The 18,195-nt window shown below is 51.1% G+C and overlaps 1 protein-coding gene across 1 annotated transcript in view; it reads left to right on the top strand.

Annotated features, from left to right (window-relative positions):
* CDH23 (cadherin related 23) overlaps window positions 1-18,195 on the top strand; it is a 338,832-nt gene that overhangs the window by 160,487 nt on the left and 160,150 nt on the right. The window contains 2 exon segments of the mRNA XM_065520923.2: window positions 10,378-10,572; window positions 14,418-14,546. Of these exon segments, the coding sequence (XP_065376995.1) occupies window positions 10,378-10,572; window positions 14,418-14,546 (324 nt within the window).

Below are 18,195 nucleotides of genomic sequence, written 5' to 3'. Positions count from 1 at the left end.
AGGCGAGCAGATCACTTGAGGCCAGGAGTTCGAGACCAGCCTGGCCAACATGGTGAAACCCTGTCTCTACTAAAAATACAAAAATTAGCTGGGCATGGTGACGCAAGACTGTAATCCCAGCTACTGGGGAGGCTGAGGCAGGAGAATTGCTTGAACCCAGGAGGCGGAGGTTCATGCCATTGCATTCCAGCCTGAGTGACAGAGCGAGACTCGGTCTCAAAAAGAAAAAGAAAAAGAAACGGAGGAGGACACTCGGTGGTACAGCCATAGGGAAATACTGTTTTTAATTTTGATATTAACTTTTATCGAATGAATATATGTATGAATTTAAAAGTCAAATAGTACAGCTCAGCTTATAATAAAAGCAGCAGACCCTGATTCATTCTTTACCACTCCTGCTTCCCACCCTGAGAGAATCTCATTCAATTTCTAATATTCTAAATCACATGCTTATACATTGTTTTAGTTTTGAATATTATCTATTGATTTCCACCTATGAAGGATGAGAATTTCACTTTTACACCATCCTCTACCTTAGCTATACACACACACTGGAGCATGCACCCTACTGTTAACGTTCACTACACCTTACTCTTAACGTACGTGCACCCTACACAAACATCCTACTCTTAAATTTCACTACGTCCTACTTGTAACATACATACACCCTACATAAACACCCTTCTCTTAACATTCACTATCCATCTCTAAACATAATTATATTTCTCTTTTTAGCTAAAACATCATTTAGTGTACACAGTATTATGATTATGTAAATGTTATTCACAGCTGAGCCACATAATATACTGTAATTATATTTCCTCTTTTATTTTTCCTAGAATTAATAGTCACTTCTTTTTTTGTTTCTTAGTGTTCCTTAATGCTTGATGTAGGGAGCCTCTCAGCATATTCAAAGTATATTGAATTTTTAAAATTTGATTTGCATTTTTCTTAACAACATTCTCCCTGGAGTGTCCACCCTCCTGTCTCAACCTGGACCAGCTGTGCTCTGACTTGTGTGGTGTTCTGGAGGCTTGATGTGGGGTGAGCGTTGGGGAGGAAAAGAGTCACTCTGAGAAATCTGTTGTCTTTCTCCTCTATTGGATCCCGTTTCATGAATGTCATATTTTCCTCTTTCTTGGTTTACACCCTCATTATGATGAGGTATACTCTTCAGTAATTTTCAGAAAGAAGCATTCATGGGAATTTTTTTCCACTTCATCTGAACAATATGTTCATGCTATGCTTTTGTTTGTTGATAGTTTGGCTGCATATAGAATTCTGGAATGGAAATAGTGTTCTTTGTAATGTGAAATTCTTTCTTCCTTAGTGTTTCAGCCTATAGTGTCACTGTTATGAACTTTGGTGCGACTTTGACTCTTGATCCTTTGTATGTGGCCTTTTGTTTTCTCTCTGAAAGTTTCAGGATTTTAAAAAAATAATCAATGTTTTTGAAACTTCATGGTTTTATGTCTCAGTATAAGTCTTTCTGAACACATAGTGGTCTCTCTCAATCTGGAAACATGTCCTTCAGATCTGGGAGATTTTCTTCTGTTACTTTTTGAATGATTTCTTCCTCTTCATTTACTCTTTTTTTTTTTAAACTTATTTTATTTATTTATTTATTTATTTATTTATTTATTTATTTATTGAGACAGAGTCTCACTCTGTCACACAGGCTGGAGTGTAATGGTGTGATCTTGGCTCACTGCAACGTCCGCCTCCTGGGTTCAAGCGTTTCTCCTGCCTCAGCCTCCCGAGTAGCTGGGGTTATAGGCACCCGCTACCACGCCCAGCTAATTTTTCATATTTTTAGTAGGGATGGGGGTTTTGCCATGTTAACCAGGCTGGTCTCAAACTCCTGACCTCAGGTGATCCACCTGCCTCGGCCTCCCAAAGTGCTGGAATTACAGGCATGAGCCACCGTGCCTGACCTGTATTTTTTTTCCTCTGGAATTCCTATTAGTTGGAATGTTGGATCTTCTGAACTGCTCCTCTAATTTTCTTACTTTTCTCTTCCATTTCCTCTCTTTGAATTTGTTCCTACTGGGGAAATTTCTTTATCTTCCAACTCTTCTGTTGAGTTTTTAAATTTCTACTGGGCCTTTTTTCCTCTTGGAATATTCTTTTTCCAAAGATGTTGTGTCTTGTCTCTCTGAGGATGTTAAAGATGCTTATTGTTGTTACTCCTTTTTACTGTTTTTTCCCACTCTGTCTTTCACATTAGAGGCTATTCTCAAATGTTTAGTGATCCTCAGTTGTCTCTTCATATGTACAGGTGAGTTCGCACGTAGCTGCCTGGAAGTTTGCTGTGTATGTGTGGAGCAGGGCACGGTTGGGACTGCTTGTTCACCAGCGGGCTCCATTATGGAATGATTGGAGGAGGACCTGGCTATTCTTTCGAGGGATCTACAACATGTCAATGTTCGTGTTTTCTCTCTTGCACCAGTTCTCCTTTTTACTGCCTGGAGGCTTCAGGAGGCTGAATGGCTAAAGAGACCTGATGAGGGATGGGATTTGTGGGGAAGGTACAGATTTCCTCCTAACCTCCCTGTTTTCAGTGCCTGGTTCAGCTTCCAGCCATGAGTCCAGAGCTTAACTAACTCAGACCCTCTAGAAAGTAAATCTCACATTTTGTGCAAGAGTTGGGGAAGGGATCTGGGAGTCTAACCACTCTTTTTAAAGCTGTCCAGCCTCACCCCATTCCCTTCCACTCAGCATCACCTGCTGTCTCCAAGTCCCGAGCTTTTCCAGTGTTCCGAGACACAGGCCTGAGCTTCAGCTCGCCCATCTCCTCAGGCAGTTATAACTGGCCCATCTGTTTCCAGTTTCCAGAATTTTGTTGACATATCTCATCTGCTGTTGTTTCCTCTCCTGTTCTTTTTGCCCTTGTGGATTTATGCATTTTTAATTCCTTTATTGTCATTTTGGTGAGGGGCTGGGACAAAAACAGAAATAAATGGATGTGTTCAATCTGCCATGTTTACCACAAAATCCTGATTCTTTTAAAACATTTATTGAATGCCTTCTATGCACAAGTGACAGTGCCAGGACTAAAGAGGTGGCCAAGGTAAATAACAAAAAGGAAGAGGAGGGTGAAGAGTGGGAGTCGGGAAAGAGAGGAGGTCCGGTATGGCTGCAGCAGGTCAGGAGGGCCATTCAGTAAGCACTTTGATGAGTGTCTTCCAGGGATTCCAAAAAGCCAGTACACAGCTGGAGGCTGCGAAGGAGGGACTCTGAGGAGGGACTTGGAGATGGGAGGGTGCTGGGCTGGCTCTGGAGGAGACCAGAACAGCTGGGGAGACCAACCTAGGCCCAGAGAGATGTCCTCGAGCCATGTCAGGGTGTGAGTGACTTAGGACCCAGCCCACAGAGCTGGCAGCCCACCCCGGCTCTCAGAGCATACCTGGCACCTTTTAGATCCAGTACATTTCACCCAAAAGAGCAGATACTGGTAGAAAGAAGAGATGGCGCCAAATTATTGCTCCCCGATTCCTCCAGATAGAGATGCCAGAGTACGGGTACACATGGGTTTGTGCACACACATGTGCCCCTCCCTGACCAGAGTGGGGCTCCCTGAGATATGTGTTGATGCCCCGTGGGCACTCGCCCCTCCTGCTTCTCTCCCCTGTACTGTCCTCTGTGGACCTTGTCCTCCTGCGCTCAAGTGCCTTCTTGCTTATTTGAGAAAGAAGCATAGCCCACCTCTCTCATAGACCCCATTTCTCCTCCATCACTGCTCCCCCATAAGCTGGAATGCCACAAACCCCCATATTTGGGAGTGACATCCTCCCGAAGCATCCCAGTAGGCCTCCAGAATCACCAGTGAAGAGGCACCTGCTTTAGCGTCCAACAGAAACTGAAGTGCAGTTTCTCCTCTGCCCCAGGAGCCCATGTTCAGAAAGTTCCTTGCCTCCGACTTGAATTCTTCTTGTTCCAGTGGGAGCCCCTTTCCTTATTCTCAGTGGAAGTGTGCAATTTCGGAGTGCCCTCCTTCCTTCCGAAACTCTTTTTAGGCTAAAGCTCCCACCAATCCTCTGTTCTCTTACCTAGAGGCCTCTTCAGCTGCCACCCTCACCCGCAGCCCTTCCAGACCAGGAAGTCCCACTTAGGAGGGGCCCTGAGCCCACTCTCCATCGTTATCTCTGGAATCCTGAGGTCTGGTCACAGAAAGGTGACCCGACTTTGAATCCTGATTCCACCACTTACAATCTGTGTGACCTTGCACAAGTGGCTTCATTTCTCTGACCTTCCATTTTCCCCATCTGGGAAAAGGAAGCAGGGAGTGAAGGTGCGTAAAAATGCAGCCGAGGGCAGAGGACGGAGGGGCAGAATCCCAGTAACCCCTCTCCCCGCCCCACCCCAGCCCCAGCAGGCAGCAGCCCAGCCTCTGAGCAGCACAGGAGGCTCTGTTACCAGCTCTGATCCACCGAGGCGCCTGCACCTTGTCAGAACTCCATCTGTCAGGAATTTATTACTAATGCATTTTATAACAGGCTCTATAATAAGATATTAAAGACTGTAGCGGCATCTAGCAAGCATTCCATAAATATTAATAACGCCTTTAGAGATGGCACCTACGGTGGAAATGGTAGGGCTTTTTGCCAAAGTTTGATCAAGGGTACAGCATAAGTCTTACAGGGGGCGAAGGGAGTAGGTGCACCCCAAAGGTGAGAGGGTGTGGCGTCCTTCTTTTCTCTCTCTCTCCTGTCTTCCTTTCTCTTGCTGCTTAATGTTTGTACGTCTTTTCCTGTGTTCATAACTTTTCCTCTAGAATGTCTCTTTTTATTTTCCTGTTTCAGTTAGTTCCTTTCTCCCCAAGTTTCCTTTCCTCCCTTTTCTCTTGCAAATTCTCTTTCCTCTTCATTCTGTCTTCACTCTGGCCCTCAGTCCTGCCCCTCTTACTGTTCTCACCGCATTTTCCTCTGTGTTCCTGTGCTCTCCCTTCTCCCTGCCCCTCCTCCCTGCCCCCATTTCTTTACTGTTCTCTCTGTCTGGTTCCTCCTTCCTGCCTCTCTGCCCCTCTCCCTGTGGCCTTTTCTCCCTCGCTGCACGCGCTCCCTCACCCTGTTCCAGTGAGCACCCGAGCCACCTCTGGAGAGGCCTGGAGTGTAATGTAACTCACACTGCATGTGAGAAGTGAGCTATTTATCATTATTATTAACGAACAAGATCCTTTGCACGGCAGAACTTTCCCAGAGTCTATTCCCTTGTCACCCCAGGAGTAGCAAAAAGATTTATTTGTCTCTGAATTGCACAGGGTGGCCCATTTACAGCAGGTCCATCAGAAGTGATATGGAGCTTAAATGGGAACTGGAAGAGGCAGGACCTGCCCTGCCTGCGACCTGCATGGTGTGGGTCACTTGGTGAGAGAGACAACCTGGCAGGTGCAATAATTTTGAAGGGGATAATGCCTAGACGTGCTCCCTGGTCCCCTGAAGGCATGGGTGTACATTTGGGGATACTTCCTTTGAAATGGCCCAGAAGCCGTAAGGGTGGGCCGTAAAGGTGGGACCAGGCATGGGGGTACCATGAAGGAAGGGAGGAGGGAAGCAGGGGTGGGGCAGAGAAGTGGGTCAAGAGGCCTCCCTCAGAAGTAGAAGTGATCATGCCCCGTGGGGTCTTTCTTCCAAAGACCACGGCTGCTCCCTTCCAGCAAGAAGGTGGACCCAGGGCCGGTCTCCACAATGGAGGTGTGGGGAGAAGCTGCCCTGGAAAGGAGAGACCCAACCCCCAGCTGAAACAGGCCTCTTGGTGCTGCTTCTTACAACTCCAGCCCATGCAGTCCCAACCCCAGACACCACGGAGCCCCAACCCCAGACACCAGAGCGACACCTTCCACTCTTTCTCCTTGTCCTCAGATGGCAAAGCCTGGCCCTGCCGAGCATCTCTCTTCAAGGCCTGTCCTGGCTGACTATGTCAAGTCCATGATCAGGCCATCCCCTGCCCATCCGGCCACCTCCCCATGCACATGCTGATAATTGCCTGCAACCTGGATTTGCATGTTAATAGGAGTGTCTGGGGACAGTTAAAATGAAGAGGGAGCTGGCATTTACCCGGGCTCCTTTATTCTTCTCTCCATTGTAACCTCCAGCCTCGTGTGGCAGGCACTGCGCCCTCATTAGCAGTCCTGCAGCAGCGACCTGGCACTTTGCTTGCTGCGGGCGCTAAAGAGGTAGAATCCCATCAGCAGAGGGTCTGGGTGAGCCTGGGGTAGAGCCGTGGAAATGAGGAGGCCCTGCCCATGGCTGGGCATGCTCTGGGGGCAGGAGCAAGGAGCTGAGACCCATGCAAGCCAGTGTGAGCAAGTGGGGTGCCCACAGAAAGGACAGCACAGGCAGGTCATAGCACTGCAGCCACAGGCAGGAGACAAAGTCAGTGGGGCCTGGGACAGCCATGGTAGGAGGCTCTTGGAGGCCCTCGTTTCTGTTTTGTCTCCTGCACTGTGTTCTGCTCCGCTCACTGCAGGTGGGCTTCCTCTGACTGCCCGTGGCATCTCTGCCACCCTGTAACTGTGGCTTGTGTGTGGCTTTCGGCCTGTCATGGTGCTCACTCCAGACAGATAACAAAGATCTTTCTTTTCAGATTCTCAGAGAAAATTGATTTAATTTCTCAGGCCCCACCTGATTGATGTGGCCTGGGTCCGAAGTTACTTGGAAGAAATGAGAGTGCCTAGAGCCATCATCTAGAGCAGAGCTGTGGTCATGAGGAGCAACTGTTCTTGGAAGGAGGGTGGGCGGGGAGGCAGCGGTTGGCATCTCTTTGGGTGAGGTGGACAGAGCACTCTGTATGAGTCAAGACACCCGATTTCCACTCATGGACTCTGCCATGATCCACCTGTGAGGCCTGGAGCAAGGCACGCCCCCATCTGGGCTCATTTTCACATCTGTAGTCCATCCTAGGAAATGGAGAGGCTGGACTGGATGACCCCAAGGTTCCTTCCAGCTCCTGCATTCCAGCCATCCAGGGTGGTGTATGGTCAGGACTGGCTTCCTCCCAGGCCCCCAGGTGCCCCTCTCACCCCTGCCTCAGATCCCACCCCTCCCCTCACAGGCTCTCAAGCCCATTGTGGAGGGTCTCCTGGGGCTCTTCCATCCTTATCTTGTCTTCAGCAGCCAGGATCCAATCAGCGGAGATGTTCTCTTTCTGAATTTTAAGGTGCCCATTTGTCCCAAGTTCATGGTGAAGAGATTCGTTGACTGTTTACACTATTTATAATACTTCCCCCTTTATGTGGGGCTCATCTCACCCTGCCTGTAATGGTATTTTATTACTATAGTAATAAGCGCAATGACCATTTATTGAATATTGCTCAATGTTGCTGTGTATCTGGCCCAGGGAGACTCTCTTTTTTTCACACTTTATCTCATATAATTCTTTTGTTTGTTTGTTTGTTTGTTTGAGACAGAGTCTTGCTCTGTCACCCAGGCTGGAGTGCAGTGGCATGATCCCGGCTCACTGCAACCTCCACCTTCTGGGTTCAAGCCATTCTGCTGCCTCAGCCTCCCCAGTGGCTGGGATTACAGGCATGCACCACCATACCCAGCTAATTTTTGTATTTTTGGTAGAAACAGGGTTTCACCATGTTGGCCAGCCTAGTGTCGAACTCTTAGGTAGGAGCTGCTAACAGCTCCATTTTACAGATGAGGAAACTGAGGCCAAAAAGAAGTTTAACAGCATATGTCTGTAATCTCCCAGGGGAAAAGTCCAGACTCAAAGTTAGGGAGTCTAACTCAGAATTCATGCTCTGAGCCACCAGGTGTCACTCCCTGTAGCCTAAACCCAGATGCACCTGGCCCCATAAAGCAAATCTGCTTGTGTTGAGTCTGCAGATCTGTGTGCACGTCTGTGCATTTTCCATGGAACAGCAGCTGGGTGCTCGGAGAAGCCCCCGGTGTATGTGCTGATGAGCGCCCCTTCTTCCCCCCATCTACTTCCCTGATAGAACGTGGTGCCCAGGACCTGAAATGCAGGAAGTCAGCATTCTTTTCTCTCCAATAGTTTGTCCCTTCTAAGCATATGAATGGCTCCTTGCCAGGCCCATTTAAAACCTTCTCTAAGTTATGCAGAAATTAAATGGGTTTTCACCGCAGGGCATGAAACATAATCCAAGAAGGTCAGATGTGGAGACCATCACTTCTTTTTCCCCTTTTCCACCATTTCCTGAATCTTGCTTTTAAATCCTCTGATCAGATGCAGGAGGATCAGAGAGGCTTCCCCCAGGACCATGCGGTATGGACAGTCAAATGTCCTCGCCTCCCCGAGGCAGGGAGCTGGAGAGCTGACATCTCACGGGAGCCATCCCTCTCCTGTGGGCGCCAGCTTCATCCAGAGTGGTTTAAGTAGACTGGCCGAGTGCTCTGAAGTGAGGGCTGGCTGTTTTGGTGGTGGTTGTTGTTATTGTTGTTGTTGTTAAATATTTGGTAGAATTCACCAGTGAAGCTGTTGAGTCCTGTGCTTTTCTTCGTTGGAAGATTTTTTATTACCAAATCAAATAAACATAAAAGCATAATGTTGAATTAAAAAGCAAGTTTCAGAGTGATCTATTTGTATATGAAAACCATCTATTTACAAACACCCATGAAACAGTAACTTATATTATTCATGGCTAGATATAGATACATATGAAGTATAAAAACAGACTTTCACACAAGGGGCTGGCAGCTCTGAAATCAGAATGTGGTCATCCTTTCTTGTGGCAGGAACCGTGGGCCCCCATGAAGTGTTTCATTCTGGATTCATGGGACTGGCTCTGGCACTTATGTGTGATCTAGAGAGAGAGAGGGCAGGACAGAGAACTGTGGGTTAGCTGAGAACCTCAGAAAGATCTCCTCAAGTGGGAGGAGAGGTGGAAATAAGGGATGCTAAGGTACCCAGGGCTTAGCAACAGGGGAAAGTTCTACCCCTAGGGCTGAAGGGAGAAGGAGAGGAACATAGTGTTATCAGAGCCCACTGACAGTTGGGGCTGGGGAGGAGAGCCTGCTGGGGTAGAGCTGGAGGGGGTAGAGGAAGTAAGACCCCAAACTCTTTCTCTTCCTGCTCTGGGAGCTCCTACCAGAACTTCCCATTGGCAGAACCCGACTGGAAGCCAGCCAGCAAGAGGGCCTGGAGATGCAATCCACTGAGGGACCGGGGATTGGGGAAAGGCAAAACTGGGTGGATCATGGGGCCAGGGAGGTGGGTAGACAGGGAATGCCCTGGATGGTACTGTTGATATCAGTGCTTCTTGACACCTCCCTACCCCACCCTTGAAGGTGCCCTTGTCTGTGCCCCTCTAGGTTTCCAGAAATTAAAATCACAGCTACTGTCTTCTCAGCACTTATGTGCTGGAATGTTTACACTCATGAGCTTGTGTATTCTTCACACTAACCCTATGAGATATGATTAGCTTCAGTGTACAGTGAAGGGATTAAGGATCAGAGAGATTATGTATTTAACCCAAAGACACACAGCGAGGCTGGGATTCCAACAAATGGTCTGTCCATCCCTGAAACTCTAGCACTTGTCTGCTTTGCCCCCTTGCAGACTTCATTCTGTTTTGGAAGGAATGAGCATCTTCCAAGCAGCTGAATTAGGACGGGTAAACCTAGCAAAGGAAAAGCACATTCAGATGTCCAGAGGTGTGAGGGAGCCTGCTGGGTTCTAGAAGTACAAATAGCTCCATTCCCCTAGGAAATAAAATGTGAAGGGGGAAACAGGGATGGACCACAAGGATCTGTGTTCTATGCAAAGGGCACTGGGGAGTCACGGATGGGGAGGAGGAGAGGGGTGTCCTGCATCTGCCTCCTGTCCCCAGTGGACAGAGTGGCTGGAACAGGCAGGACGTGAGCCTGCCCATTCAGGTTGACACTTGTCTGCTCATGGGGGCAAATCCACAAACCCAGGAAGAACCTTCAGCAGCCCCATGGCATTGTTCTCCGCAGGCCCTTTCCAGCCTGACCCGGAGCCCTGTGAAGAGCACCCCTATATTAAGTGCATGGTCTGTCTGTGAAGGGCTGCCAGGAGGGAGGCTTGAGGTTGGTCCCCAGAAAAGAAGCCTGCAGCTTGGGCAGCCAAGGGGCATTTGACAGAGGAAGCGAAACCACCAAGAAACAGGTTTGGGGACCATAAGACCCTCATCCAGAACTCCAGGATCAGCAGATCATCTTTGGAACTGGTGCTGTTTACAGCCACCAGGAGGCCATCAAAAAATGAAGAAGAAGGGAAAAAAAAAGATACTGCATTTTAAATGTTTGGGCCCCTCCTAGAATGAAAATGACAAGGCCTCGGGTCTGGTCGGCTGAGGGATGTAGAGAATGGGCTTTGGGGGACTCGGCTCTGATGGCACAGCTGCTCCGCGCCGGCTCACCCTTGTACTTGCTTTGCTCTCACCCCCAGAATACACCGGTGGGGACGCCCATCTTCATCGTGAATGCCACAGATCCCGACTTGGGGGCAGGGGGCAGCGTCCTCTACTCCTTCCAGCCCCCCTCCCAATTCTTCGCCATTGACAGTGCCCGCGGTATCATCACAGTGATCCGGGAGCTGGACTACGAGACCACACAGGCCTACCAGCTCACGGTCAACGCCACGGTGAGTCTCCACGCTGGGGCCCCGGCAGTTCCAGCTGCCTCTTCCCACCCTGGAAGAGAGCAATGGGGCATTCCAATGGGACACTGACCCGGTGGCACACACTCGAGGATCTGTAATAACAATAGTGGTGACAGTCATGATAGAAATGAGGCTGGCATTGCTGAGGCTTCGTGCTGTGTCCCTGGCACCGGGCTGAGCATTTGAAGGGACTTTAAACCTCAAGCATCCCTATGTCATAAGTATTGTTAAGATGCCCATTTTGCAGATGAGAAAACTGAGGCACAGGAGCAATTCAGTGACTTTCGATGGTCACCCAGGAGCCTGACTCCGGCTCGGGTAACCTCCTTGAGACATTCTTAGTGCAGGGCGCCTCTTGCTCTCTGGGACACAGGACAGAGGTGTTCACCCAGCTGTGTCCTGACACCGTCCAACATGCAGGGCCCAGAGGAGTTCAGGCATCCTGGCTCTACTCTACAGAGTGGTGTCCTTCCACAGCATTCCTCTGTGCCAAGCACATTGCTGGCCCCTGCGAATTCCAAGATGAGCGAGTCAAGGGCAGAAGGCAGGAGAGGGTAATTATCCCATCAGATGGCTGACTCTGCTGAGAGTCACACAGCCCATGAGTAGTGGGGGAGCAAGAACCCAAGCCCAGGTTGTCCACCTCTCAGTCCAGTGCCCTGACCACCGTGCCGCATGGCTAGACATCTCCAGGTCTCAAGAACATTGCAGCATGCCCTTTGCGCCGGCTGTTTGGGAGATCCTGGGGAATAGGCAAGCCACACTCTAAATAGGGTCCTCCCCCTACCCGTCCCCTCTCCCTGCTCCCAGCTGCTACGTCGGGGCATAGCTGGAGCCATCAGTTGGCAACAGAGCCATAAGCTGGCCTGTTGTCCCTTAGATTCTGTTGACAAAGCTTGTGCCAAGAGCAAAAACACATGGGAATCCCTCTCACCCCTCCAGGTCCCATCTGCCTGACACACAGCATCCACTCCTGACTCACATAGCTGTCGAGGGGGCTGCAGGCAGTGCTGGGGGCTCTCCGTGGCAGGTCACAGGCTGCAGATCCAAGGCTCTGGATCTGGACTGGGTTGAGAATCCAGTTTTGAAAGATGGGGTGCCCCAAGGCTTGGCCAAGATGCAGAGAAAGGCCTCAAGAGCTAGGAAATGCAAACTTCTTGTTTGTCTCTGGCCCAGTGGCTGTGAGGGAGGTCACTGCAGGTGACACTCACATTCTTTTCTTCTCCCCTGGTTAAGTGTTAGTTGCCTGGGAGGAGCTGTGTGCTACTGTTTGTAAAACTGACTTCGGGGGTCAAGAGGACGTGCAAGCCCAGGATTTGCTTTTTGTGCACATTCGCCTGCACCTTGCACGCAGCCCGGCACCCACACATGCACTGCCCCTCCACCGCACTGTTTGCACACACCAGGGCCCGGAAACACACAGATGCTTGCCCGCTGTCGAATAATTTCCATCCACCATAAAAATGGCTTTGGACCGTGTGGAATAGACCAGAGCTGGGCACAGGCAAGAATGTGGGTGGCGGGGCCTATCCGGAGGCCTGGGCTCAAGCTGGGATGATGAATACAGTTAAATTGCCATTACTCTCCCAGAAATCATGCTTGGAAGCAGCAGAACGGGAGGGGCCCTAGAAGTCCCTCTCTAGATGGCTTCCCCCTTGCTTCTGGAGGAGCTGACACCAAGTCCTTCTGGGGGCTGGCGCTGGGCCCTTGGCTGCTAAGCCCTTCCCCAAGGAAGGAGATTCTCGTGCCTGGCATTACAGGCAACAGTGTGAGTTCCCAGCCACCGCTGAGCAGGTACCAGGATGGGGAAATTGAGGCATCCTCTGGGAACAAGCTGCTGACAGCCATGGGCCCCAGAGTCACAGCTGGGAGCCTGGCAGGATCCCTCCCCTTTCCCCACCACAGAGTCCAGAGTGGGCTGGGCAGGGGCATTTGTGGCATGAGCAAGACTGCAGCCACAGGTATGGGACAGAGAGGGCCTGTGCCAGGCTAGACAAAAGCCAGCTGCCTGAAAAAGCCTGGTTATGGCAAATCAGAGCCGATGGCATCCCCTGTCCAAGAGGTCAGGGGACTTGTTTTGAGCCTCTCCACTCTAGTCCTGGGTGCCTGGTGGTCATTCAGGTCCCTGGCTGGGAGCTCTCCCCATGGGCAGTGCCCAAGCCTGCGGTGCGGGCTCTGGTCCTGGAGCCTGAGAGCCTGCCCCCCGAGAACCTCTCTGCTCACCTCCTGCTTCCAGACCTTCCCCTCCCTTGCAGTACGCACTCCCATCCCTGAAGGCCCCCCCACCCTCTCCTTGGCTGTCCCTGAGGATTCCTAAAGACAACCAGCCCTCCCTTCTCCTAGACACTGCAGCTCCATCTCTGCAGGCCAGGAGCAGGTACCAGGCTTCTTGGAACACCAGGAATGCCTTGCATCATTCAAGTCACCCCAGACAAACCAAGGGAGATCTAACCTGGGGACATTCGCTCCTCAAATCTTAACTCAGAGAATGTTCCAGCCCGAGGGGCCTTAGAAGTCATTCACTTCAGCCCCTTCATCTCACAGAAAAGGACATCAGATTCCCAGAGGGAAAAAGAACTCATTTGAGGTTACTCAGCAAATTAAGAGACTGAACTGGTGTTAGAGCTCTAAGTCAAAACTGTTAGTAGCAAATTTTTATGTGAAAGGATCTGAGTTTGAGTTCTGGCTACACACTTGGAAGGTGTATGACTGTGGGCAAGTTACTCAGCCTTTCTGAGTCTTTGTTAACTCATCTGAATAATGGGCCCATTGTAACTACAGATGCAAGTGAAGTGCCCGGTAGAGTGGCTGCCACCTCGATCTGTGCAAAGCACTGCAGTTACTGTTACTGCTGGCTATTTTTATTCAGTTGCAGCAGGCTACTTAAACAGTAGGAGATAGGTTTGGGGTTTTCTTTCTTGCCAAGCATTAAAAAAATTTTTTTTGAGATGGGGGTCTCGTTGTGTTGTCCAGGCTGGAGTGCAGTGGCTATTCACAGGTGCAATCTTGGTGTACAACAGCCTCAAACTCCTGGGCTCAAGTGATTGCCCCACCTTAGCCTCCTGAGCAGCTGGGACTACAGATGCATTGGCGAGGTTTTATACAATGAAATTCCCAGCTGACGGTTTAAATATTGCTCGCCTGGCTACAGGGGGATGGCCTATGTGACCTCTCAGGATTCTTTCTTGGAGTCCCCCAAATGTCACAGACCCTGGAGCTCCCCCTGCTGGTTAGACTGGGAAAAGTCCTTAACCCGTAAAACCCCAGCCCAAAGCAAGGGACTCATGAATGCAGGAACGCAGGTGCCAGAGTAATCCCCTCTGTGGCCTTTCTTCAGAGGAGTCCCCATCCTTGTCAATCCCCTGCTGCCCTAGGATGAGTGGGGACAGGAAGTGGGCACAGAGAGGGGTGGCGGCCCCCGGCTGAACTCAGCAAAGGAGCTGAAGGTGGCACCATATCTACTCCAAGCTGGTCATCCCACCACCCGACGTCCAAGGAAGTCAGGCCCGGGCTGCTAGGGGCTGGAGGTCTAGCTGTACCCCAGCCCTGCTTTGTAACACTGGATAAGCTGTCTTCCTCTGGACCTTGGGGATGCTGTTTGTGTTTTCCTGTACAGTTCAGAAATCACCGCGGGTTCTTAGAGTTCTTAAGCTTCCTTTAACCAAGCCCTTCCCTGCTGGAGTGCAAGAGCATGGGTGTGTGTGTGTGTGTGCGCGTGTGTTTGCACATATGTGCTGCACAGTGCAGGTCTGTGTGTGTGTACATATGTGTGTGAGTGTCCCCACCATCACTCAGCCTAAGGCTGTATGTTCTCTCTGCTCTCTAAGGATCAAGATAAGACCAGGCCTCTGTCCACCCTGGCCAATTTGGCCATCATCATCACAGACGTCCAGGACATGGACCCCATCTTCATCAACCTGCCTTACAGTACCAACATCTACGAGCATTCTCCTCCGGTAAGACTCCTGGCCCTGAGGGACTTCCTTCCGAGCTCCTGTTAGGGATTAGCCCTGTAGTGGGCTGGGCTCCTCCTTGGCTCCTGCACAGTCCCTGTGCGTGGCAGTGATGGGTGTCCTGGCACAGTGAAACCCCAGCCACTCTTCACACCATGCCCATCTCCTCACCCTCTCACTCTACCCCAGGGGCTCCTTGTGGCAAAGAACAAAGGCTTCCAGGGCAAGTAATGGGGAGCCATTCAGACAGACTTATGTGGAGGGATGGGGATCCCATGCAAAATCCAGCCTGGGCTGGAGAATGGATCTAGGCTCAGTCTGGCTCCACAGAACATCAGTGTAGCTCAGCTGTGTCCCTGCCGTGTCAGTCTGTCCCTCTCTGCTGATGAGCACTGCCAGAGATGGTGGCAGCTGCCCTTCTTCAAGGGCTCTCTTGGCCCCAGCTCTTCCCTGCGAGCTTGCAGCTCCTGCTGCCCTCCCTAACGCCCAGTCTTTGGATTTCTTAAGTCCAGGTTTCCAAGAAAGGCTCCTGATTTTTCTGGTGTGTTGCAAGGTCATAGGTCACCAGCCTGTAGATCGGCTACCCATGGGTGTCTTAGAGGACAAAACATGCCTCGGCCCACTCTGCAAGGCTGTGGGTGGGGCAGCTTTGCTCAGCTGTGGGCCAGATGGGCAACGGCAGCCATCTCTAGTCTCATAACCACTCGTGCGTCTGTGCAAACTTGGATGCAACACCGGCTCTGGGTGGAAAAATTAGAAAAAGCTACCTCCCCTAGGCAGTCACAATCCCTGGTCATCAGCTTAGGGAACAGCATTTGGGGAAAGATAAATGAGCCCCTTCTTTTGAGGGAACTCAGTGTGCTTAGAGGAAGGACTCAGCTTTGGGAGCAAAGTGGGGCACCCGCCTGAGGCTCGTGGGTGTTCAGGGCCCCACCCACACCTCTGCACAGGCTCACAGAATTGAGCGTGACAGGCGAGCTTCCCTTGACTGGGGTGCAGGCTGTGCTCCTGGGCCTGACCCCTCATTTGGAGACCAGGGCTGCCCTGACCACTGGCCTCCCTTCAGAGCACGAGGCCCCAGTCTCCTGGTGTGTGGGGCTGGCATTCGGCCACTTCCTTCTTGGGGCAGGTGTGGAGGGAGGCTCCAAGAAGCAGGATCCTTTCCAGCCTGCTACTGTTGAATGTTTGAAGCTGCTTTGAGAGTAGAAGGGGACAGATCAATGCCCCCAATTCCCCAGCCTTCTCTTTCTTAGCATTCTGTGGGCAGTGGGAGCCCCAGCTTTTGAGACTGAAGGCTGACTCTTCTCAGTGCAGCCCAGCCCATTTCCCATGACTTTCCTAGCCCCCTTTCTCTCTGCCCCTAGCCCAACTTTGCCAGGCCAATACCTTTACAGCATCAGGTCAGCCGTGACATGCTATTTTCAGATGAGGCAGGGCCCACAATCTGCCCATGGCCCCTGGGCATCTCCTGAGTGCTCAGCACTCTTGAACAACTTGCCCCACCTCTGCTACCCTGAAGGGCTGGAAGCGTGCAGTCGGGCAGGGACGGGGTCTGCTGTGGGCATAGCACACAGTGTGTGCTCAGGAGATGGTTATGGAATGGACAAATGAACAGGCACCCTCACCCTGGGCAGACCAACACCCTGGGCAGACTCACCCTCCTGCACCCTCTCCACCCCTGTGCCTGCTCTTGTCACCAGCCCAAAGTCCACCCACCCATTCTACCTTTCTTATAATTTTTTCACTCTACCTTTCTCATAATTTTTTCCCTGGCTTCTTCCCTACTGTCCCAGAGATAGCAATTCCTCTCCCTCAACCCTGGTAGAATTAACTCTCTCTATGCTGCATAATTTTCCACTTAATTATAGTCTTGCCTGTAATGTTACCTATATATGTGGGCTACTTCTGAGCCCCCAGTAATCAAGGTACTTGCGTCTCTGGAACATGATCTCAGCCTTCCTTTGGGTCTCCAGGGCATCATGCCCAGGGCTAAGGGCAGGGAAGATGCCCAAGGCCAACTAGATTGAAGTACAGGACACGGTGGTGGCCGGGCTGGCAGAGGAGCTCAAAGGAGTCCCACACTGCCGTACTCACTTTGGCTGAATCACACAGCCTCCTGACCACCTCCTCACTGGGAAAGGGGGATAATTGTGCCTGCAGTGGTGCCTCCCTCGCCTTAGGGTTTTAATGGTTGGAGATAATGCACATTAAACACACAGCAAGTGCTGCCAATTAGCGGACGTTAAACTACGCTGGGCAGTGACCTGGTCAGTCAATTACAGTAGCCAGGTTGGGTTGGGGCTCCCAGCTTCAGCTTCCTTTCAGAGTCGTAATAGTTGGCAAGATGTGTGTTCCTGGTGTGAGTGTCCCCTGAGACCCCTAAGTTGTCTTTTTCTAGTATTGTTTTTAGTATTTCGTGCAATGCTCAGTGTGCGTGTTTTCACTTCAGACCTGCAGATTTCGGAGCTGTCCATCCATTCAGTCTGCACTTCATCCTTTTATGCACCCATCACACATTGATGAGGCTGTCCCATGTGCAGGCCCCATGCTAAGCCATGCCCTCTGCTGTCCAGGTGATCCCACAGGCTCCTGCTAGGGCAGCCCCCTCAGTCTCAGCAAACCAGATCCTTGCCCTCCTTAACTCCCGGTCTCCTGATGCTCCATTTCTTGGCATATGCTATGATTCTCCTCTCTCGGGGACAGGGATCTTGATGTCTCTTTGCCTCGCCAGTATTGCTCCTTTGTCTCCACAAGGGCACTAAGGCCCATGCCCAGGGATCTGCTAGACCCTCAATCTGGGTGGTGCAGGCTTGAACCCCGTAGCTTGGCTTATGGCTGGGCTGGGGGAGCCAGAGAAGGCAGCGCATTGAGGGTTTCAGACCCTCCAGCCTTGCCCGGCTCCACTGGTGCCCACAGAATCCACCTCTGTGTCCACACACCTCTGCCCTTCCTCTGGTCTCCACACGTGAGGAGTTCTCGAGTTCCCTCGCTTTTTGCAGAGCCTCTGTCCTGCAGGCTGATTCCCCTGCACTCCCAGCCTGATCTTTCCTGGCTGCTAATTGGTTTCTGTGCCTTGATCTGGGCCCTCCATGTCCCTTGACAGTGTAGAACGCTGATTTAATGCAGCAATTCCCCGGCCAGGCCCAGGCTGAGATGCACCCTGGCCTGCTCTGCCTCCCAGGCCAGAGGATCCCAGCACCCCCATTCCCAGCCTTGCCTCTGCTGCCCCGGGGCCCCAACCGGACCTTTCCCCATTCTCCCCAACTCCCCCTCTTTATCTGCGGCTCGCAGCATGTATGCCTCCCCCTATCAGCGTATCGGGCTAGCATGCCTCATCTAAAGTGTATATATTACCTAATAAAATCCTTCTTATTTGGGATTATTGCATCAGATTTTAATTTCCTCACTCGAGCAGCAGCATGTCGGCCTGCCCGTCAGTGAAGGGCCGATAGAAGGTGAAAAGAGCGGATAAACTGCACAAATTACTGCCAGCCGATGCCTATCAGCCCTTCGACTGGAATTGACTGGAATTAAGGACTGAGAAATAGGATTTGCTACCTCAGAATCTGCTGTGGCAGCTCTCATCGGAAGTCCCTTTCAGCCCCCACCAGCCTGCCCCCTCCAAGGACGCCTCCTGTTCCCGAAGCAAGCT

Source organism: Macaca fascicularis, chromosome 9 (genome assembly GCF_037993035.2).
Source record: "Macaca fascicularis isolate 582-1 chromosome 9, T2T-MFA8v1.1".
NCBI classification, from domain to species: Eukaryota; Metazoa; Chordata; class Mammalia; order Primates; family Cercopithecidae; genus Macaca; species Macaca fascicularis.
The sequence above is the reverse complement of the archived record's forward strand: the minus strand, read 5'-3'. Positions and strand labels throughout refer to the sequence as shown.